This window comes from Equus caballus, chromosome X (assembly GCF_041296265.1).
Source record: "Equus caballus isolate H_3958 breed thoroughbred chromosome X, TB-T2T, whole genome shotgun sequence".
Classification (NCBI taxonomy): Eukaryota; Metazoa; Chordata; class Mammalia; order Perissodactyla; family Equidae; genus Equus; species Equus caballus.
Window position 1 is genome coordinate 73,682,159 of NC_091715.1, and position 24,291 is coordinate 73,706,449.

General features: G+C 38.7%; 1 protein-coding gene across 5 annotated transcripts; it reads left to right on the plus strand.

Moving 5' to 3' along the window:
• Positions 1–335: 335 nt before the first annotated feature.
• Positions 336–16,712, plus strand: P2RY10 (P2Y receptor family member 10). Of its 5 annotated transcripts, XM_014728996.3 has the most exons (5): positions 405–503; positions 10,391–10,531; positions 12,758–12,810; positions 13,505–14,463; positions 14,980–16,712. In XM_014728996.3, exon 5 carries the CDS (start codon positions 15,029–15,031, stop codon positions 16,013–16,015), a length of 987 nt encoding a protein of 328 aa, XP_014584482.1. In that variant the 5' UTR covers positions 405–503; positions 10,391–10,531; positions 12,758–12,810; positions 13,505–14,463; positions 14,980–15,028; the 3' UTR covers positions 16,016–16,712. The 5 variants fall into 5 exon arrangements, with proteins under 5 accessions (XP_001502656.3, XP_005614347.1, XP_070114524.1 ...); XM_070258422.1 differs by lacking the exon at positions 405–503 and having other exon boundaries at positions 14,319–14,463; XM_005614290.4 differs by lacking the exons at positions 12,758–12,810; positions 13,505–14,463 and having other exon boundaries at positions 371–503.
• Positions 16,713–24,291: the final 7,579 nt, after the last annotated feature.

The window sequence follows — 24,291 nt, forward strand, 5'->3', positions numbered from 1 at the left end:
AAAGGTAGTCCTACTGCTATTTGTGTTCTTGAGGTTTCCTCACCAGTTGCCCCTCAGGCTTGAAGGAGTTGCAGCTTTCTTGTTCTTAGGTAAACTCTCTTCAGATTTTGCCTCAAAATCCCATCTTGCCATGGAACCTATTAGAATCTAGTGAGACAGATAGGCATGCGGGTTGTGGTGGAAGGAGATAGGGTGAGGAACAGTGAGGAAGGCTGAAACACAATCATTTGATTTTGTACAGCCTTTGGCTCCCTGACCTTTGAATTTCTCTGCACAAATAAAATAAAAATGAAATAAAACTTGAGTAGTGTCATCTGCTCAAGGGACTTACCTTTGGTCTTTGCAAATAAGGTTTCTGTGGTGAGACACTAAATGCACTCAACTTCCTCTTTCAACAACAAATTTTTCAGTTATCAGCAGGATCCGTGCCACCCAGTTAGGCTTTTTTTTACCTCCAGCTCCCTGCAAAGAAACAAGAGTGCTAATACCGGCAAGGCTCCAGGGTAAGTTACAGCCTAGTATTTGGGAATTGGTGTTCCATATGGGAAGATTGGTGGGGATGTGAAGAACCAGGAGAGGGGCAGATGTAGGGCCAGTGTCCAAATTGAAAATGGTCCCAGGTTTCTCATTTCAGACCTCTTACAGCAGGAGAAATGGTGATTGCCCTTGAGACTGACTAGAGTACAAAGTTAGGGTTAATGCCATCAGTCTCTACCATTACTCCAGGAGCATGGAGTCTGTGAGGCAGCTTATTCTTTGATGAGGGCTCATTCTTTCTTCATCAACCAGAGAAGATGGCACAAAGTGGTAAGAAAATAGTGTGTTCAGTGAGACTCATTGGGACAACTTGACATATTCAGTCAAAAAATAGGATTTGAATTTCTGCTCTGTACAATTTGTCTAGTTGCATAATGAAGGAAAATTTTTACATATAGGCTCCTTACTTTGGTAAATTTCACTTTCACAGATACGGCAGCAAATAGTTAAGTTCTTTCAAGAGAGAAGGAAAGAAAGTCAGATCATACATTTTAAAGCTGAAAGAGCTCTTACAAATCCAAGTCTCTTACAATACGGATGGGGAAACTGAGAGCCAATGAAGTGAAGACACTTAGGATCACCCAGGTAGTTAGTGGCAGAGCTGGAACTAGAACCTGTGTCTTAAGTCATGTTCCCTTTCCCCTACAGCAGCCTAAATCTCCCAGAGATTATACTGTAAATGTATTTATAACTATGTTGAATTTTAGGTTAGGAAACGACAAAAATATCCCAGATGACAAGCCCTGGTGAAATGATTTCAGAGTCTTTTCAGAGGTGTTTCTTGATCCTTTGAAAGCTGCTTTATGACTCAAGTTCAGCCATACTGGAGAGCAGAGCCCAAAAGAGAAGCATCTGTCTTTTCAATGATTATTGTTCTTATTGCTAGGAGTGCTAGCAACCTGCCTGGTTCTAAGCCAAGAAGACTGAGTCAAAAGGAGATTGCCACTTGGGGAGTCCTTGAAGGTGGACTGTGCCACACCATTTGGTACCAGGATCATTTTGGAAAGAATGATAACAAGCTTTGTTGTGCCTTTTGGAGGAAGTAGTCTCAGTCTCCAGGATCCTGCAAGTGGGGACATTTTTATTTTGGTTGTTCAAACAGATACAGGGAGTCATTGCCATTTTTATTAATTGAGGAGTTTATCTCTTAGCAAGTGTGATACAATAAAATTATTCACTGCTGAAAATAGGTAATATACTGGTATACTGAAGTGGCAAATGGCCTGAACTACATTGAGAATCGGGTCATACATTTGGGGTAATTGTCTTTGCAATGGTTCCTGTTGAACACAGGTCCTTCTTTGGTCAAAAGCAGTTCCTTTTTTGGCTCAACTGGAAAAGTTGTTGAGTTCAAGTTATACAGACTGCTCAAATCCTGGCAGTGGTGGAGCATAAGCCTTCAAATAAGTAAGCGTACTTCTGGGTGGTTTTGGGTGGCTTTTCATGGCCAGTTGTGTTTGACATAAGTCAGTTGGTGTCCTAGGAGGCAAGACAGTATATAACCCTCTGTCACAGCTCTAGCAAAGAAGACAGAGCTGTCTGTTGTAAACCCACCCTTTCGAAGAGTTCCACCTATCAAGGAAATGGCTGGATGAGAGTCTATGCTTTATTTAAAAACTTTTGGTCAAAAAGTCTGCTTACACTCCACATCAGGATATTTTGCAGGGAAGTTTTCATCTAATATTGGTTCACAGGCAGAGTGATGAAGGAGATGGATTAATACGCAGAGTCAGAAGTCTTGGTTCTAACTAAAGTTCTCACTGTGGGTCCTTGGAAAAGTTGCTGTATTTCTCTGGATCTAAACATTCTCTCCTATAATAAGGGGAGAGAGCTTGGAATAGATGGTCTTTAATTTTTTTCCTGGCAACAGTGATTTGACTCTAGGCTTCTAGGTACCTAAGAAGAGTTACATACCCTGAAGTGGTAAATAATGGAGCCATAGTAGAGAAATCTAACCAGAGGGTACCTTCTGGAAATAATAGTCTATATCTCAAAGGGAACCCAGTAAACTTTGCCGAGGGCCATTATGTTTTTTTCAGAATAATGTTATCATGAGAGTTTCAACTTTTAGACCACAGGCCAGTGTTTCGTAAGCAATTTCCTTTTTTTATCAAGTGATAGAACACAAACAACAAACAAGAGAAAGAGTTCTGAAATCTGATTTCCACAATGACAATGTCGCTCAATCAGTATTTCTCAATGTTTTATAACTCAGGTTCCTTTTGAGAAACATAAAAATCTCACTACAAGGTTATTGTGGACATGCCTGCCTAGGAACCAGACCCTAGACTCCTAGAAAAAACTACCCCATAGCATTGATATTTTCCAGGTACTGTGTGTCCAACAGCCCAAAAAGATTTTGTAGATCAGTACTTTCATCAGTTTGTATTATAGGGACAATTGTTTTGATTTCCAATATATTTACTATAAGAAGGAATATTTTTTTCAAGTAATGCATTTTCCACTCTTCAGCTTTAAGAATTATTGCTTTGATCCTGCCAACCATCTCTCACAGCTATACTTTTTGGGGGATTTTCTAAACATAGAAAAGTATAAGATCCAACCAAAGGCCCATGGAAATTACTCTCTGTACAAGTAAAGGGTAAATAAACTAACATTTATTTAATGTCTACTGTGTACCAGACATGAAAATAGGTACTTTCATGCACATTTTTCATTTAATCTTCACAATGATCTATGTTGCAGGCACTGTGATCCTAATTCTATAAATGAGGAAACTGAAGCCTAGAGATATGACATGAGTTGTTTCAGACTAGACAGCTGATAACTGAGTCAAGATATTATCCCACATCTGCCCAAAGAACATAATTCCTTCCACCTCTAAAATGCTGCCCCAACTGCAAAAATGATATCTTATTAGGCTTCTTTCCTGGATGATTAAAAATCTGATAAACATGAATGCATGGAAGTTCAATTTTAACTTTAAGATATTAGTTTGTGAATAGTCTAATTGCTTTAATTCATTTTAAGGATAAAAATAATTTTACTCCCTCTAATTTATAGAAAAAAATGTCTAGACTTACAAAACATATCCAAATCTTTGTCTTTCTCACATAAAGCTGAGTTATTTAGAGTTGATTTGAATTAATTCAGGATATAGCAGAGCTCCAAATTCCAGTGGCTCTTCTTTGGCTGTGGTTATGTGTGACTGAATGAAGGACATCACGGTGATGGGGGTCAGACTGGCTTGGGCAATTTATATGAGACTTATGTGGTTTAAAAAAGAAGAAAAAGTAAGATAAGGCAAAGTAAGTTAGGTTCCCAATGGCCTGTAAATGTTGTCCCTAGAGAGTGGGAAGGGCACCCATTAGCAGTCTTTCCCTTTTTAATTTTTCCTTCTCCTCCCAAAAGGACAGGTCCACATATTGGTCCTATCATCAAAGAAAATAGAAAAAGCAAACTTGATAAACATATCCACTTAGTGGTATTAGTAACTTGATGAGACATTAAAAGAGGAAAAAGACAAAGAGGGTGAAGCTTTGTAAAGTCATACTAGAGAAAAAGCAGTCACGTTGATGCCAGAAGCCTAGATTCCACTCTACTCACTCTGTCACTTGCTAACCTTATGTCTTCAGGTAGATGAAGTCACTTCTTTGAGCCTCAGTTTCCTGATCTGTAAAATGAGGATGATATCCTCTGACCTGATTATTCATAATACCTTTAGTAATGATTAACAGCAATTATAGATGTAATAATGCTTTGTAAAGTGTAAATCAGCAGGTGAGCTGAGACAGTGGTGGCTGCATTAATGATGGCAGTGGCAGTGCTGTGGTAATAGGGGCAGAAGTTGAGAGGGGCCATTCCTATAAAGTCATGGCAAGTTAGAACTGTGAGGGAGTTAAAGATCATCCAGTTCAAATTGTGTTATTTTAATAATGATGGAAATGAAACCAACAGAAGAGAAGGGGCTTAACTGGGCAGCACAAAGAGTTAGTATTTGAATAGTTACCGGAATCCAGGTGTCTTAGCTTCAAATCCACTCACTCCTTTCAATATATTCTACTGCATTTGAATCCTCCTCACTACAACGTCTTGTCAAGCCAGGTCACCACTATTATAAAGAAATTGTTCCAGTACTCTATCTGCAGATCTATTACGGTTTGGGTTCATGGGCAAAACTCCATAAAGATCCTTGGTTTTGATACAATCCTACCCTGACACCTGGTGGGCAGTCATTTGCCACATATGCATAGTTATACAAGTGCTAGAACTAGAACTGAGAACAATAGCTTCTTTATCTTTGAAGAACAGTTTATTTACAGAAAATCCATTTTAAAATATCTTTCTGTCTGTGCAATAAGTTGTTTTTATAAGAAGAATTTTAGCTTTTTCTGCTCATGAAGACCCTTATCACAACTGAAATCATAATAGCTATGACTTTGAGAAAGAAACTCAACCCTGATGAACCTCCATCTTATGATCTGTAAAAGGGTATAATAATTAACTCAGAGCTCTTGCAAGGATTAGAGGTAACATATGAATAACCCTTAGCTAGTGGCTGACAGGATGCATGTGGAAACTTCTTGGACTTAGTATTTCAGTGAAATTTAGGAGTCTGGTACAAATTCTGATGACATAATAATATAAGCTCACTTTTGCTGTTCCTTTGTGAAACCACAGCGTTGACCTAGGTGTTTGGGAAGGGAAGCTGCCTTTGGGAGGATGTTACTGGTACCTGCTAAGTTTTTGGATTCATCTCCATTGAATCATATTTAAAGACCTGACATACTTTTGTGTTCGGAGACAAAATTTAGTTATTTTCATAAAGTCAAGTGTTTAATGACCAAATTCATACTTAAACTTATGAGATCCTGTTGGATTTTAAATAAAAAGCTGGGAGTGCAAGTTTTGGAGCTCTTAAGCATCCACATTTATTAGACTCCAACTTTTTATCCTTGCCTTGACCATGTTTTCCTCAGTAGCAAAGGGAGAAAGATTATGATTGTGGCTTGGGAGAGTAGCTCATGAGAGAGACGTTAGAAGTAAAATTGCCTTAGGCTCTGCTAACTTGTGTCTGTTCTCCATAGTCTTACCTTTACAAACAAATGTGCATGAACTGAGATCCTACTACATGCCTAACCTTCTGCTAAACAAAATGAAGAATATAAAAGTCTGACACAGAGTTTTCCCTCAGAGAGACTACATTCATATAGTGCAGCCCTTACATCCAGTAAGAGTACAAAGAAGGAGGAAGTTAGAACAGAGTTGCCCAGTGCAAAGACAAAATGAAAGTTGACATGGGACCTTGAGAGAGGAGTAAAATATTGACCTCTGAGATGGAATCTAGGGAGAAAGGAGTTTGATGGCATTTTAGTCACAACTTTACATCAATATTCTTTATCAGGAACATCCTTAGAGCCACACATTAAAAGTGAATCTTGATGGCTGAAAGATGGTAGCTGATTTTTCTACTTTAATTATTAGAATAGAACTCTGTGCTGGCCATTCCCTTTGAATTTGGCTTCTGTCATCAAATACCTCTTTCAGGAGAAGAGGCATCCCTCTTCACGGTCCTGGCCTTTGGTGTAGGTAGCATATAGCCTGAACAGAGGACTGCACACTAGAGAAAACAAGAGGCCTTTACTTTTATAAGGCTGATATTGAAGGCACTGGGAATTCTGTTCTCATCTCTATTTGGGTGTTCACAACTGCAGAGTTAAGGGCTGAAGTGTTGCTGAGGATATGGCATTTTCACAGGTCATAATTCTGCCTGGCCTTTTTTGTCTATGTGGTCCTACTTAGCTGAGTTGGTTATGCAATATCAATGACATTAAGTCCTTGGAGTTAATTCTTACATGGGCCAGTTAACATCAATTGTTTTAATACTGCTGTATATTTAGCCTTGTTCTAGGGTTAGAGAGAAAGAGAGAGAGAAAGAAATTTAGGGCATGGTCCCTGACTGCACAATGCTCACAGCCCAGTGTCAAGAGATCCATAAATAGTTAAACAATGTAAGAATTGTCATAAGGCAAAATCCTTGTTCAGTTAAAGATATTTACTGAATGATTATGTGCCAGTCATTCTGCTAGGTTCTGGAGATTTAAAGATCAGTAAGACATGGTCTTTGCCCTCAAAATGCTCATAGTTTAGTTAGAAATACAGAGACATAAATGGAAACATTAAATATAATGAAGTAAATGTATTGTTAAAGTAATTCCTGTGGTGACATTGTAGCCCAAATTGTGTTTTTGATGCATGATTTGGTAGCAGAGTAGAGAACAGATTTTAAAAGGACAATCCTTCAGGCAGATAGACCAGTTAATGAGTGTTTTCATAATCCAGAGAGATAGGAAAGAGAGAGGGAGAGGGAGACAGAGGAAACTTGGTTTATTGAATAAAAGAGAAGAAGGGGTCTAAGATTATTCTAAGGATTATGGCTCTTGTAACTCGATAGATGCTGGATAAGTAAAAGGTCCGGGAGTATGGTGTTTTGTTTGGGACATATTCATTTTGAGATGTCTGTGAGACATTCAAATGGGAAACCTCAGCTGGAAGTTGGACATATAGATTTAATATCTGAGGAGAGGACAGGCCAGGACATAGAGACGTGAAAGTCATCAGGAAATGAGTGGTAATTGAAGCCATGAAAGTGGATGATGTTACTTAGCTCGAGGATGCTGAATAAAAAGAGAAGATATAGACCTAGGGAAATGAACATTTAAAGGATGTGTACAGCTAAAAGAAGCCATGCAAGAGACTCAACATAAATATACATATAGATCAAAAGAGAATTAAGAAAGAGTTGTGGCTTAGAAGCCAAGGCAAGAGAATGTTTCAAAAAGATGGAAGTGGTCAGACTGTGTCCAAGGCAGCAGAGAACTCCTGCACGATTTAGCAACATGATGGTCACTTGTCATCTTTGCCAAAACAGTTTCAGTGAGGTTGTGAGAGTATACACACCACTTTAGAATGCATTGAAGAATGGATATAAAGTGAGGAAAAGGAAACAATCTGTGCAAACAACTACTGTGAGAAGTTTATTTAAGAAGAGGAGGGGAGTGACAAAGAGCTAGAATAAGATGCATAGACAAGAGAAGAATTATTTTGGAGATTGGAGAGACTTGATAACAAAGATCTAACTAAGAGTGGAGGACAGCATGATGATCTAGGAGTGAAAGAGAATGATTAATGAAAGAAGATCCTGAGAGAGATAAAAGGGATTAAGAGCATGGGAACTCATCTTGAAAAACAGGAAAGGCAGCTGTGTTGAAAAGTAAGAATGATGCAGCTATAGATAAGATTGCATGTGTTGGGAGGAGACAATGGATGAAATTGAGTTGCTTCCCACCCAATAACCTCAATTTTCTCTGAGATTTAAGATGTAAAACCCTCTGCTGAGAAAGATGAGGGTGGGAGATCAGGAGAGAAGAAGCTTTAGCAGAGTTGTGAAGGTGCTGAACGGCCACCATGGGGATAGGAGAAGGTACTAATCAGGGGTGTGCAAAAAGAGTCTGGAGCAAAAGATTTTAGGCTGGAGATCATAAATTTCTAGTTTCGACATTCCAAATAGATCCTGGTATTTTTTAATAGGATCATTCAGTAGTTTGGATAGTAAAAAAGAAAATGGATTGTGGACTTGATCTGGGATTAACGCCTTGCTAGGTTGGTGCAGCAGAAGAATGGTGAATAAGGAAGTTGAGGGTTCTTGTGTTAGAGCAGTTAATTTGACCATTTAACCTAGGCTGTGTAGGGGAGGAAGTAAGAAGGAGGAAGGTGCTAAGTCAGATCAGGAGAAATGGAGACATTTAGAAATTTAAGGTCTCTGGGAGTGTATGGTGAATTTGCAGTGAAGCGATTATAATGTTAGAGAAAGAAGACCATTTGAAGAGTCAGGAATTGCTGAAGTTTGGCAGAAAGTATACATTTGAAAAGTCCTGGAATAAGGAAGAAGTGATTTGGCTCAGATTGTCAGGAAAGGTGAATGCTGTGAGCTGCTGATCTGAAAAGGCTTTGGAAAAGTGCAAAACTTTGCTTTCATTCTATAACATTTCACACGTTTTATAAATGAAATTATCTTCAACTCTTCAGTCAGTCTCCAAAACTGGTCAATTCCATCTCTGTCTTTCACTTGAAATTCTAATATTCCTCCCATACCAAGTTCAGAGCTTATTTCTCATTACCTTGACTCTTGCAACAACAGAGTGACCAACTATCCTGTTTGCCCTGTACTGTCATGGTTTTAGGACTGAAAATTCTACATCCCAGGAAATCCTTAGTCCTAGGCAAACCTAGACTGTCACCCTACAAACTCCCAACTAATTTGGACCTCCTGTCTTTAGTCTCCCATCTTTCCAATCCATCTTCCACACTGTTGTGGGAGTGATATTTCTACAACACAAGTATGGTAATATCACACCTCTTCCCAGAATCCTTCAGTGATTCCCTAGAAAACCCTCCATGATCTGATTGCACCTACCTTTTTAGTCACTTTTCCCTTCCACTATCTTCTCCCATTCTCACCTGCCATTGCACCTTCCCCACCATTTCACTGTGTTCTTCAGCTGGTCTAGAACACTTATTATTCCTTTCCATAGGCCATTCATTTTTATATGTTGGGACCTTTGAATTCTATTCATTCACCTTTGGAATTCCTTTTCCATCCTTTCTTCCCCTACACTCTGCCCATCCTTACAACTGTTCATTGAAAATGGACTTAAGCTACAAGTTGACCTTCCTATCTTCCTCTGCTGTACAGGATTCATTTCTACTTCTAAAGAAACTTCTTTGTTATCTTTTTCATGGCATGTTTAAACATATATTTTAGTTAGTTATTCTTATATCTGTCTTTTCTAAATAATTATAAAGTTCTTGAGGACAACAGTCATGTGTTATTCTTCTGGGAAATTTTCCACCACACTCCACCGTCCTCAGCAATTAGCATATTGGGTAAACACAGAGCAGAATGTCCTTTTGCTGGATGAAACTGTGAATTGCTAAATCCTAGATGAATCGTAGTGATAATACAGTGTAGGTTTTCCTGAAGAGATTGGACTTAACCACAGTTTTGAAAAGGTGCTAGGATTTAAATACAATAGTGTATAATTCAGGCAAAATAAGGTTAACGTTATCTCTTCCCCAGCCACTATCTTTGTTTTTCTCTCCACACCTGTCCCTACAGGAACCAGTAAGAAAATGTAGTTGGCTTGGCACAAGTGCCATGTTGTCTGGCTCAAGGTGCTCTGTCTCTCAGAATTTAAAGACTTTATCTTTCCTTTTTCTCCAAAAGCCCCCTGGGTACATAGTTGTGTATTTTTAGTTGTGAGTCCTTTAGTTTGTGGAGTCTCTTAGAATTTAATAGAAGGATCCTGACATGGTATACAGAGCATTGAATAAGAGGCCTAAACACCTGAATTCTGGTCCTAGTTCCACCATATTCTAACCCTGTGACCTTGAACAGGGAACTGGATTGTTCTTGAATGCATCTCTTTGTCAACTAAACACTATGGTAGGGATATTACTGGTATCTGTTCCATTTACCTCACAGGGATGATGCTATGCTACTGTGAGGATTTATCACCTATGCCATTCACCTCAGTTCTTGCCACGCACTGATTGTGATATTGGAGATTTTTTAAAATATTTCCCTCACCAGACCAGAAGTTTCTCGGGGACAGAGATTATGAGAGACAATTCTATATTCTTCCAGCACAGAGTTCACAGAATGGTGCTTATTAAATATAGGTTGAATGAATGATGGCCTCCAAGGCAGTGAGAGACCTCAAAAAGCCATGGAAAAAAGTAAATAGACAAGAGTCATTTTCCCTTTATGCTTACTCTCCATATGCGGAGAGCTTTGCGAACTACAGATGCAGACTTCTCACTCTCATTCCAGGTTCCATGCATAGGTGGGTAGAAATTCATCTGCTGTTGAGATGAGGCAGGTGTACCCTTTGTAGAATGACACCAACAAAAATATGGGATTGAGATGCTTTTGGAAGCAGATCAAAAGGACTACCCTCTTCCTGAGATCCAGGTAACAATGTTGATAGTATTCTGAGAACTTGGGCTGTGCTGGTTTCTACCCAGAGGATATATCTGATCATCTGTGATTTCTAAATTAATTATTTTGATTTTCTCTCAGGCTTCTACAGGCATGGCTTTTCTAAGTTGAAAGGGTTAAGTGCAGGGAATATTGAGGATAAAGTTGACATATCAAGGTTTATACTTTTGCTTATTGCTTCTAAATAGGGACTTTAAACTATCGTGTATGCAACTCATTCCAATCATACAATCTTTCTTTGAGTGTCTACTAAGTAGCAGGCTAAGTCTAGGATATATGGTGTGAACAGAACAGATCTTGCAATAGCACTAAGGGAGCTAACAGCACAGTGGGTAAATAGCCAATAAATAAGTAAACAAACATCTAAATTAGAGATGTTGATGCTACAAAGAGAAAGAATAAAGAGTATGAGAGTACGTAATGATGTATATGATTGCCTAGATAGTATTGGCCATGAAAGTCTCTCTGACCTGCAAACTGATGTTAAAAGGAGCCAGATATGTGAAGATTTAGAGGAACAGAATTCCAGAAAGAAGGAACGACATGTGCAGAAGCCTTTGTCAGGAAAAAAACCTTGGCTTGTTCTAGAAACTGAAAGAATCTCAGTGCAGTTGAAACATAGAGAATGAAGAAGAGAATGGTATGAGGTGATGTTGAAGGGCACAAGAGCCATATTAGATATGGCCTTTAGGCTACAATGAAAAGATTAGCCTTAATACAAAAGAGAACTGACAAGAACTTTAGGCAGGAGAATGACATGATATTTCAAAAGAAGATCACTTGGGCCACAGTGTGGAAAAAGTTAGAAGGGATCAAGAGATAACATAGTCCCTGCCATGAAGGAGTGCAAAATCCAGTTGAGAAAAACATGTTAACAGAATTTCAGTAAGTGTGGTAAGTGCCATGACAGAGATAAGGAAGTATAGAGACAAGCAAGGGTTCCAATTCCAATATACTACCTCTACACTATGCAAATTTTGTGACTTTGGCGTAACTTATTCAACCTCTCTTGGTCTCGGTTTCCTCATTTATAATATGAAAATAATCATAGGCTGCTACGAAGATTAATGAAATAACATGTGAAGAGTGCTTAGTCTGTAAATAAATTGCAGCCCTCAATAAAAGGTAGCCATAATTAAAATTAGTGTTAGACACAGTATAGGGAATGGACTGCAGGGGGCATGATTGGGGTGCAGGAAGCCCAGTAAGGCATCTGTTAGAACAGTCAAGAGGAATGTTCACAGTGGCCTGTATTAGGATGGCAACAGTGGAAGTGTACATGGATTGGAGATAAGTTTGAGAGCATTTTAGGGGAATCACTTGGTTTCTGACCGGATGTGGACAAAATGTAGTCATAGGGGTTGGATAAATCCCCAGTTTCCAGCTTGAGTTTCTGGGAGGGAGAATCATGACACATTTAGAAGTGGAGCTCAGATTCATGAGTGAATCACCAGTCTCCCACTTCTTTCTGCGACAGGAATCAAAGATATGTCCAGATTGAAGGGGAGGAGAAATTAGCAACACAGGGGACACAGACTAACCAGAAAAATCAACCATAGAGTCAGAACTAAAGGAGAGACCAAGAGAGAGGCAGAGACAGAGAGAAGGGTTATACTCTCTCTAGAGTTTCTCTTTAGCCCTTCTATTCAGCATTTTCCTGTTAGTAGCTTCTCAGCTTGTTCTCCTTTCTTAAATTTCAGAAACGTCACAAATTGTCCGTAGCAAGCTAAATGTTCCCTCTCTGAGAGAGTTTATATTTCTGTCTTACCCAAAACAAATTCCCCCAGCCTCTCCCTACCATGGGGATTTTACATTTAATTGTCATCAAACAGATTTGGGGGAAATCCCTTCCTATCTCCCCTTCGGTCTGGAAAAGAGAAGAGGTTTTGGAAAGCAGGCCATGCAAATCTCCAAGCTTACAATAAACTGAATTGCAAAGGCATAAGAAGCCACAGAGAAAAGAAAGTGTGAACGTGACCTTTAGCATACTGTTCTGGCCCAATAGGGCTCTGTTATTTAACACAGAGGTATGAACAGAACATGCTGCTTTAGAAAATGAAACTTTCTACACCAGTTATGCAGAAACAAATACCCATGTCTCTAAAATGCAAAAGTGGAAGTGTAATTTTGGTGAGTGTGAGCTTTCTTAGTTCTTGGAATTATAATGTATTTGATGTATCTTCCCTTGCTCTCTCACAGCTTCATCATGGATAATAGATAATAGTAGAAACAGTGCCAATACTGAAGTCAAAGTGAGTGGTGAGAAGGGATGGGGGACATGTGTGGGGGCAGGTGTTTAGTTATATCCTGATGGCTTAATCTTAGTGTTATAAGTTCATAAGTTCTTACTATGGGATTAAAAATGTTCTGCCATAATGTGCCTTCCAGATGTTACAATGAGCCTCATTCTCTTAAGTAGTCCCTCCTGAGCAGAGAGAGGCAAGTGGTATAGTGGAAATAGCATAGACCTTGGAACAAGTAAGGCATGATAGTAAATCTCATTTTTACCATTTTCTAGCTTTGTTACCTCAGACAATTTACTGAATGTCTCTGAACCCCAGTTACCTGATCTGCACTATGAGAGGAATAATGGTACCCATCTTTTAGGATGGTTGTAAGAATTAAATTAAACAATGCATGTGAAAAATTCCACTGCAGATTCTGGGGTCCATCATTGATACTCACAACATGATAATTATTTTCTGTCTTTTCACCTGTGGGCACATGTCCACCTTCTGTTCAAGGTCATACATACATAAGTAAGATGACTGCTTGACTCTTTAGGATATATCACAGATAGGCTAAGTACGGGGGATGGAATATAAGGGGAGGGAAAGTGAAATTACTCTTTAAAGTAATAGTAGCTCATAATGTTGACTCTGTTTTATCTATGAATTTATCACTTGGGGTTCTGTTCTAATGTTACATTTCTATGTCTTGAAACAGGACTTAAAATGACATAGGAAGTCATTCTGCTACTTAGGAGAAGAATCTGAAAGCATGCCACTCCTTTATTTTTGTAAAATTACTTAAAATAAAACAAAATAAAATCAAGAACAACAAAACCCTTACTCCATTTGAAGAATAACCTCATTACTTTATTTCTTCCACTTTTAGTTCTAAATGCAATAAACATTCCTGAAATATGGACAGAAGCTATGTTTGTAAAATTTAGTGTTTGGGAGGAAAATAAATGATGAAGAGAAGGGTGTCTATAAAGATTAGGCACCTTGCCCCTCCATTTGAAGTCCCAGATCTTCCATTTAGTAGCTTATGGCCTTAATAAACTCCTCTCTGGGCCTGGCTTCTTCTACCTGTATTATGTGGAGGCTGAATTAAATGATTTTCCAATGTCCTTTCCAGTCTGAAATCATACAAGTAAGTTAAAGTAAAATAATGATATTGTTGCTCTCCTGCCATTCTTATTTGCAGGCAGCCTGCATAAATCCATGGCCAGATCTTAAGAAGCCCTAAAGATTACTCTGTATTCCCCATGCCCTACATATAATACATAATACAAACTACACTAAAGCATAAAATAAGATTAAGGAAATCCACAAAACTTTTTTTCCTTATGATGACTACTTTAATGAAAAATAAGTATTAAATCTTAAGTTTTTCCAAAAAAATGATTTTAGTGGACTGTTTTGCTGGTGCTCTAATCAATGTTCACTGTGACTATTGGATAATCTGCAATGTCCATGATGTCACATCAATACAGAATTCCCCTTAGACGGAGAAATGATCTCTTCTTTTCTAGATAATACAAAGGAAAATATCCTGGTTCAGTTTCTAAATTTATATATTACTGAAATTTTTCATGTAAATTTGGAATGAAACCTAAGCCAAGAGAGAAAGACAAAGTGCACAAGAACAACCAGCTACTGTGATACAATAATAAGGAGGTAAGATTCCCAAGCCCTGAAAATCAACTAGGATACTGGCAATGCAGGCTAAAGGAAGCAGGGTCACTTTTCAAGTGCTGGAGTGCCAAGATAGGAAGTCAGGACCTAATGGGCAAGGTGGCAGACAAAGGAGAGGCAAGGGGACCTAAAAGGTGAGACAGTATTCACTCTAATCAGGGCTTGGGGCAAGACAAATTTGAACACAAAAGCAGTAGTCTCAAATGCCACACCCTTTTGGCTATGGTGAGAACAATAGACTGAATATTTCAGTACATCCTTGTCTGCAACACAACTTAGGCTCTAGCAGGGTAGTTTGGAGACGATTTCATGATTCCCTAACTGATTTCACTAGGTGACTTTGGATCAGTATATCTTCCTTGAGCATCTACTTCTTCATCTGTAAACAAGCCCCTTCTAATTTTAATATTCTATGCCTCTGTAAGTATAAAAAGGAATCTGAATGTTGGCTAAAGAACTACTTAACTAATATACTCTTCTTTTCTTTGTTTTGGGCAGGGATCATAACTTCACGGCTTACTTTGATGATTATACTGAAATATTCGTGATGGGTGGCAACAGTACCAGCAATGCTGAGACTGACTGCAATGTCACTAATGTGACATTTCAGTACTCCCTTTATGCAACCACCTACATCCTCATATTCATCCCTGGTCTTCTGGCCAACAGTGCAGCCTTGTGGGTTCTGTGCCGCTTCATCAGCAAGAAAAATAAAGCCATCATTTTCATGATCAACCTCTCTGTGGCTGACCTTGCTCATGTGCTGTCCTTACCCCTCCGGATTTACTATTACATCAGCCACCATTGGCCTTTCCAGAGGGCCCTTTGCCTGCTGTGTTTCTACCTGAAGTATCTCAACATGTATGCCAGCATTTGCTTCCTGACGTGCATCAGCCTTCAGAGGTGCTTCTTTCTCCTCAAGCCCTTTAGGGCCAGAGACTGGAAGCGTAGGTATGATGTGGGCATCAGTGCTGCCATCTGGGTCATCGTGGGGACAGCCTGTTTGCCATTTCCCATCCTGAGAAGCACGGATTTATCCAACAACACTGAGTCCTGCTTTGCTGATCTTGGTTACAAGAAAATGAATGCAGTGGCTTTGGTTGGGATGATTACAGTTGCTGAGCTGTCAGGATTTGTGATCCCAGTAGTCATCATCGCATGGTGTACCTGGAAAACTACTATATCCCTGAGACAACCACCAATTGCTTTGCAAGGAATTGGTGAGAGGCAGAAAGCACTGAGGATGGTTTTCATGTGTGCTGCAGTCTTCTTCATCTGCTTCACTCCTTATCATATTAACTTTATTTTTTACACCATGGTAAAGGAAACCATCATTAGCAGTTGTCCCATTGTCCGAAGCACCCTGTATTTCCATCCTTTTTGTCTATGCCTCGCAAGTATCTGCTGCCTTTTGGATCCAATTCTTTATTACTTCATGGCCTCAGAGTTTCGTGACCAACTATCCCGCCATGGCAGTTCTGTGACCCGTTCCCGCCTCATGAGCAGGGAGAGTGGTTCATCAACGGTTGGCTAAAAATAAAATAACTCTTCAATTATGACTTTGTTTAACTATGTTCCCTTGCTTTTTCCAAAGGCCAGAATGACCAGCCAGACAATTTCTTTAATCGATATTTGGAAACAACATGAATATCTTGTTGTATGATAGTTGTGGTCGCAGGGGTGTGATGGTGGAGGCAGAGTGTGAAAAATGTGGGAGAGGAAGGGAAGATGGAATTTGCCTGTTTCTTCTTTGAAATTCAAGGCACTTTTTTATTTAGGAAACCTAGATCAAGTTTTTACAGGTATTTTCAACCAAATGGAAATTGGATATTTTATCTTAAACGTTTCTTCAGTAAATATGATGTTAGTAAGATACAATAAATACATGAATCTTTTATAGTACATGAATCTTTTATAGAACGTAAAAGTAAATCTCTTTCATATGAAGACCTTTATATGTGAATGAGAGGAAAAATATCCAGTCTTTCTAAGAGATAAATGCACAGGCAAGGGGGAGTGAAGATTGAAGCAGTGTGCATAAATTTTAAGACCCCAAATCTATTACTGAATAAAGAGCATGGGAATTTGTTTATTCACTGAAAATGTATTGGATATCTATTGTATTCTAGGTTCCCACTTTCTTAGGTACTTACACATGTAGGATCTCATCTGGCCGTTTAATAAACTTGTGGAAATTTCCAATACAAATGAATAAATGGAACCTCAAAGAAGTGAAGCAGCTTGCCTTGGGATAAACAGTGGTGAGCCAAATTTTTTCCTGTATATACGACATATGCTTAAGTTATTCCCTCTATTTCTGTTGTTGCCTTTATTAAGTCGATACTAAACTCGGTTTAAAGACACAGACTAAAGCTAAGCTACATAAGACCAAGACCATTTCTACACAATTTGCCTGAGCTTATCTGAAAAGTCTGTGGGTTGTGGGGATGGCATGTCAGGCTTCAGGCTGCAGAGTATCAAATGATAAATAGATTGTTCTAATACTGCCCCTATCTACTGAGTCTTGATGATCAGGGCTATAGAAGATCCAAAGAGTTCATTATTTCCCAGAAAATATATTTTAAGGCTTAATATAGGTCATACAAACCCCATAAAAGGATAAAGGAAAGAAAGCTGTAAAGCTGAGAGATGAGCATTCCGTGAAATTTAGATATTTTTTGGAATTGGTCCAAGGTCTTTTTTCTTAAACATTACTCGACTAACTCTCAACAAATTTGTGTATATTAAGAAGCTTCTCTATGAGCAGAGCTCACAGAACTGCATTAGAAAGAGAAAACATCACACCATGAATGAACTGAAGAAAAGTGTGTATCTTCCTTCTAGCAATCTTCTTATCTTCATTTTTCTAGAGGTTATAGCTATTATTTCAGAGCCATTATGGAGGATTTGAATACAAGCAATCCTCAGCTTATCACGTTGGCACTTATGAACCTCAGTACATCACTCTAATCTTTTATGCCTGCAATTTAAATAGCACAGATGTTTGGTGTGCAGGGAGAAGGGAAGTGGTAGTTCTCAGAATATCTATTTGAATAGACTAGCTATGAAAGAGGAAGGAGGGACAACTGAAAAAGGAAGAATTAAAAGAAAAAAGAACAAGTTTTCTAGGGAGTGAGAGTCTTGTAATTGTAAAATAACGAAACTGGTTTTCTTGTGCTTTATTAGCCTGCCTATGGCACTGGAAGCTTTCCAGACTTGCTTGAAGTTAAAGGGAGCGTTATCAGAATGTCTTGACAGCCCCACTCTAAGGAGATGATTTTGAAAGAAATCCATTTGGAACTACACATTCTGCTATATTTTGTGAAGAAAAGGAACCTCAGTTCTAAATAGTCACACTTTATGTTCCCTTTTTTCAAGTTTTTGTCAAGAGGTAGTTCTTCAAGTACAGGATTTTCAGATTATTGGGCAAATTAAATTATCTGCTTTCCATTTGGCCACTATTAAAGTGAAATCTTTAGGCTTTTTCTGATAGGTGAATTCTAATTGTAGTGAGAGAGAAAAAGATGACATCAAAGCAAGCAATGATTTGTTCTTAAATATTAAAGGCTGGGATGCCTTATATAATACCAGGGGGAAAGGTGACAATGCTTGGTCTTATGAGACAGCTCAAGAAATCAGTGAGACTACTTTAAGGTATTGCAATAAATAACAATTCGAACAGTTATCCCTATGCTTATCACAGGGACATGATGTGAGACAAAGAGGACAGCAAAAAATATATCCTTGAATAAGCTTATCAAAAAGTCACCAAAAAAAGCTCTACATTGCCCCAAATCTCTGGAAGACACCTGTCAAAATCAACTTAGAAACCATTCAGAATCTCATAATCCTCACAAAAGACTCTTTAACCTTCTAATAGCTTTGGTTAAAAAAAAGGTAAGGGATTTTGAGCAATATAATAACTTTGTGCAGCAATCTATATGACCTTACTTGCAGTTTATGCATGATTGGTTATGTTGTTGACTTTTACAAATATTAAAAAACTAGCACAGAGTACATTTTCATATTTAACATTTATGATAGATTAAATAGGTTATGTTTATGGTGTATATGGTAATTTTTATAAAAATATTAAGCCTCATGCTCTTATTTGAAAATGTAACTCCTCTATTATAAAATTGCTTTTATAAGAAAATTAGTTTCTTCTTAAATTATTTTGCATATTTTCCAGGAATATAACCCACCATAAAAGTAAGGTTACTGCTTATAATGGAAACTTAAAACCACATTCCTCTTTTAAATAGTAAGTGGTTTCGGTGTCCTATTAAGTCTTTAGATCTAATACTGTGCCTTTAAGTACATTGCAAATGCAATATGTAATTATAAGTAAAAGTATGCTGTTATTCTCTAAGGCTCTAAAAATTAATTTCCCAAAGTTCCAAATTTACCACCAATGAATAATTAAGGTACTTTGGTGCCCTAATGTTTTAATCATTAAACCACAATTTTATTTTTGGAACAGAAAATTTGTTTCCATTTTTCATATAGATATTACTTTGTCCAGGTAAATTACATGTGCAGAATTTTCAGTATACAGAATTGATAAAGTAGGAAGGGAACAACTGGTTTACAGAAACTGAATTTCAAATTGGGTACTAAGGAGAAAGACGGAGAGTAACAAAATTCCAGGAGATGTTAGCATAGACTAGCAGATTTCCTGATCTTCTGGAGTTGGGGGGCAGATTTACATGACTTGCAAAATTACATCTGAACTCAGTCTTGCATGATGGGAAAGTTTTCAAGTTTTGCTAAATATAGAGAAAGAGTAAGCATTCTTATTGGAAACTCCCCTGATCCAAGCGTGCAAAGATAGAAAAACTGGGAGGTGATTAATACTGAATATTATCATTTGGCTAGAAATATACAAGGAAGCAGTAAGTAATGAGGTGAAATTTGGAAGCCTGGTTCTGGTTCAAGATGGTGACTTAGGAAGATCCTGTACTTACTTCCTCCCATGACACATGAAATCAACAGTTATATATGGAACAACTTTCATAGGAAAAGATCTAAAAACTGGTGGACTGACCCCTTCACATGGGGAGATGAGAGAGGGAAGTCACATGGAAGCGGGTAGAAAAGGCTGAGGTGAAATCTTGCCATGAACCTCACCCCCGGGTGGGGTGACTCACAATCAGGTGGGAACTCAAAACGCAGAGCTTCAACTTGAAGAGTAAAGGGTTTATACTGCACATCCAGCACTCCAAGTTTTAAGACTAGCACCTAAAAGAGGAGCCCCAAAAACATCTGGCTTTGAAGACCAGTGGGGTTCATTCCCATGAGACCCATGCGGCTGTGGTGAACTGAGAAGGCTCTTAAAGGGCTCACATGCAGACTTGTTCACCCCAGGGCCCAGCACAGAAGCAGCCCTTTGAAAAGCACTTAGACGTCATGTAAAAAAGAGACTCATTTGCTAATTTTAAAGCATTGATCTGAGGGGCAGGGGCCTGTTGGAATATTCTGTGGGCGATGGAAGCTCGTGGGCACTGTCGTCCTGCTCTCCCTCTGCCTTGCTAAAGCCGGCAGATGCAATCATTTTTTTCTCCTTTCTAACGGGTGTTCCAGCTGATGGAGTCCATCTTCCAAGCTCTCTCTCTTCTGCCTTGGTAAAGCCTGCAGGTGCTATATTTTTTTTAAATTTCTCCTTTATGTTTTCTTTTTTAACCTGTCTTCTATTTTTACTTTTATTGTTCTTTTTTCTATTTTTTGTTATTATTTTTTCTTTGGCAGGTGCCATCTTTGCACTCCCCCTCTGTCTTGCTCCAACCAGTGTTCACCATCTTTACCTCTCCCTCTGCCTCAGTCCAGGGTGCTACTATTTTCCAGCAAGGAGCTTCTACACATGTCTGGCACCCAAGTTTTTATATCTGGTGACCTGATTTTTGTGGCTGCCACCCAGAGGATGCCCCTTGAAAGTCTGGCTCTGGAGGCCAGGTGGGCTTGCAATCCTAGGTCCCATTACACTATAACAATCAGAGAGAGAGTTTTTGGGAGACTACCACCCACAGGGCACTTCACAGATAATAGACTATAACATACCCCTAACTTTTCTGAGAAAGAGGTCTATTTGCTTGTCCAGGAGCTTTGGCCTGAGGTGCAGACTTATGGTTTGGCACTCTTATAGGAGTCTATGGAAGTGCTTCCTGGGAATGGAGGCTTGTGGATGCAATCTTTTCAATCTCTGTATGCCTTGCTCCAGCTCACCAGTATCTTTCAGAAAAGAGCTTATACTCTTCTCAGGTGCCCAGATTTATGCAGCTGATGCCAGAGGACATCTCTTCATCACCTGGCTCTGGAGGCCAGAAGGGCTTACACTTGTGGGTCCCACAGGACTGTAACCAATGGAGAAGGAGCTCTTAAACGCCTACCACTCCCATGGCATAGCAAGAGACAACAGACCCAGGAGTTCGGTCTTTCTTTGAAGGAAGCCTATTAGCTAATCATCATGACTGGCCTGAGGGACAGGTTTCTAATTAAACACACATCTAAGGACTGACTGTAAACCTTCCCTGAGAGCTCAAAGGGCAGCACTATCTTTTTGTTCTCACTCTGCCACACAGAGCGCCAGCATCTCTTGAAGAGGAGCTCCTATATGTGTCTGGTGCCCCAGTTTTCATGTTGGGTGCCCTGGTTTTTGCAGCCACAATCCGGAGAATAACCCTTAATCTCCTGGCTCCGGTGGGCAGGAGAGCTTGCATTCTTGGGTCCTGTGGGACTGTAACAATCAGAGAAACAGTTCTTGGCAGGCTTCCCCCCTCAGGACACTACACAGACAGAAGACTAGAACACACTCCTGGCCTTCCTGTGAGAAATGCCTACTTGCTTGTCCTGGAGCTTCAGCCTTAGGGGCAGGCTTCATGTTTGGCACACATCTAGGGGCTATAGAGGTGCTCTCAGGGAACTTAGGCTGAGGGATGCTATCTTTGTATTTTCCCTCTACCTCACTACAGCTTACTGATATCTCCCAGAAAGGAGAAGATGAAACAGTCATCTGGAGCTCAAATTTTTGTGACTGCCACCCAGGGGACACCTTCAGATCTCCTGTTTCTGATGGCCAGCAGGGCTTCACTTGTCGTCCCACAAGACTATCTATATTTGCATTCTTATCTTTTTGAGGAAGATTGGTCCTGAGCTAACACCCGTGCCTGTCTTCCTCTACTTTATATGTAGGATGCCTGCCACAGCATGGCTTGAAAAGTGGTGCCTAGGTCCATGCCCAAGATCTGAACTGGCAAACCCTGGGCTACTGAAGTGGAGCATGCGAACTTAACTGCTATGCCACCAAGTCAGCCCATATATTTATTCTTTAAAAGCTGTTGCCTAAGGGCCTGGCTTCCAATCAGCCTGAATCTAAGTGCTGACTGAGATCCTCTTCTTCGTGACACTGGCTGGTCTTGGCACAGCCTCGACTACTGGGAACTATAAAAAATAAAATAGGCTGCTTGCACAATGAGAAAGGTTTGAGAGACAATCAAGAGCTAGGGAAGAGTTGAAAAATAAGGTTCATCTACTTGAGGTCACTCTTTCAAGATTGGGAGAGGTAGCTAATTCATCTATTGCATGGAAACCAAGACAGAGAGTCAAGCAAAATGAATAAATAGAGAAATATGTTCCAAATAAAAGAATAAGATAAAAATCTCAGGAAAACCCTTAATGAAACAGAGATAAGTAATTTACCAGATAAAGAGTTCAAAGTAACATTCATAAAGATGCTCACTGAACTTGGGAGAAGAATAAATGAACACAGTGAGAACTTCAACAAAGAAGCAGAAAATATAAGAAAGTACCAGACAGAAGTCACAGAGCTCAACAGTACACTAACGAAAGTGAAAAATACATTAGATGAAATGGAAGAAAAAATCACTGAATTCAAAAACAGGGCAGAGGAACTCACCCAATCAGAGCAACAAAAAGAAGAAAGAATGAAAAAAAGTGAAGATAGCTTAAGAGACTTATGGTACAACATTAAGTGGACTAACATTCACATCACAGGGGTCCCATAGAGAAAGGGGCAGAAGACTTATCTGGAGAAATAATAACTGAAAACTTCCCTAACCCAGGGAAGAAACAGAAAATACAGATCCAGGAAGCTGAGAGAGTTCCAAATAAGATGAACCCAAAGAGACTCACACGAAGACACATTATAATTAAAGTGTCAAAAGTTAAAGACAAGGAGAAAAGCATCAAAGCAGGAAGAAAAAAACAACTTAGACTATTCAGAAGATTTTTCAGCAGAAACTTTGCACACCAGAAGGGAGTGGCACAATATAATAACTTTTTTTCAAAGTGCTTAAGGAAAAAACTTCCAACCAAGAATACTCTACCCAACAAAGTTATTATTTAGAATTGAAGGACACATAGAATATTCTGTACAATCAGAAGCTAAAGGAGTTCATCACCGCTAAAGAAGCCTTACAAGAAACAGTAAAGGGACTTTCTAAAGCTGAAAAGAAAGGGCACTAGTTAGCAACAAGGTAACATATGAAAGTATAAATCTTACTGGTAAAGGTAAGTATATAGTAATGGTAGTGAATTAATCACTTATAAAGCTAGTATGAAGGTTCAAAGACAAAAGTAGTAAGGATAACTGTAACTACAATAATTATTAAGGTATATACAAGATAAAAAGATGCAAAGTGTGACATCAAAAGTATAAAATGTGGGGGGAGTGTAAAAATGTAGAGCTTTAGAATGCATTCAAACTTAGGTTGTTTTCAACTTAAAATAGACTGGTAAAAATATGGTCATGCATCACTTAATGATAGGGATACATATGAAAAATGTGTCATTAGGCAGTTTGATTATTGTGTGAACATCATAGAGTGAAGTTACAGAAACCCAAATGGTATAGCCTACTACACACCTAGGCTATACAGTATAGCCTATTGCTCCTAGGCTACAAACCTGTACACCATGTTACTGTACTGAATACTGTAGGCAATTTAACACAATGGTAAGTATTTGTGTGTCTAAACATAGAAAAACCACAGTAAAAATATGATATAAATCATAAAAATGGCACACCTGTATAGAGCACTTACCATGAATGGACTTTTCAGGACTGGAAGTTGCTCTGGACGAGTCAGTGAGTGAATGGTGAGTGGATGTGAAGGCCTAGGACATTACTGTATGCTACTGTAAACTTTATGAACACTGTACACTTAGGCTACACTAAATTTATAAAAACTATTTTTTGTCTTCAGTAATAAATTAACCTTAGCTTATTGTAAGTCTTTTACTTTATAAACTTTTTAGTTTTTTAACTTTTTGACTTTTTTCTAATAACACAGGTTAAAACACGAACATGTTGTACAGCTGTACAAAAATATTTTCTTTCTTTGTATCCTTGTTCTATAAGTTTTTTCTATTTTTAAAATTTTCAATTGTTTTACTTTTCAATTTTTTTTTTGTTAAAAACTAAGTCACAAACATACACATCCTGATCCTACACAGAGTCAGGATCATCAATATCACCATCTTCCACCTCCACATCTTGTCTCACTGGAAGGTTTTCAGGGACAATAGCATGCATGAAGCTGTCATCAGCATCACCACAAACATATGAGTAATGCATTGAGCTACGATGTTATGATGGCTACAACAAGACTAGGTGATAGAAATTTTTCAGCTTCATTATAATCTTATGGGACCACTGTTGTATATGCAGTCCATCATTGACTGAAACATTCTTAAGTAGCACATGACTATATAAGTTGTTATATGTAAGCCACATGGTAACCACAAAGCAAAAACCTATAGAAGATACACAAAAGATAATGAGAAAAAAATCTA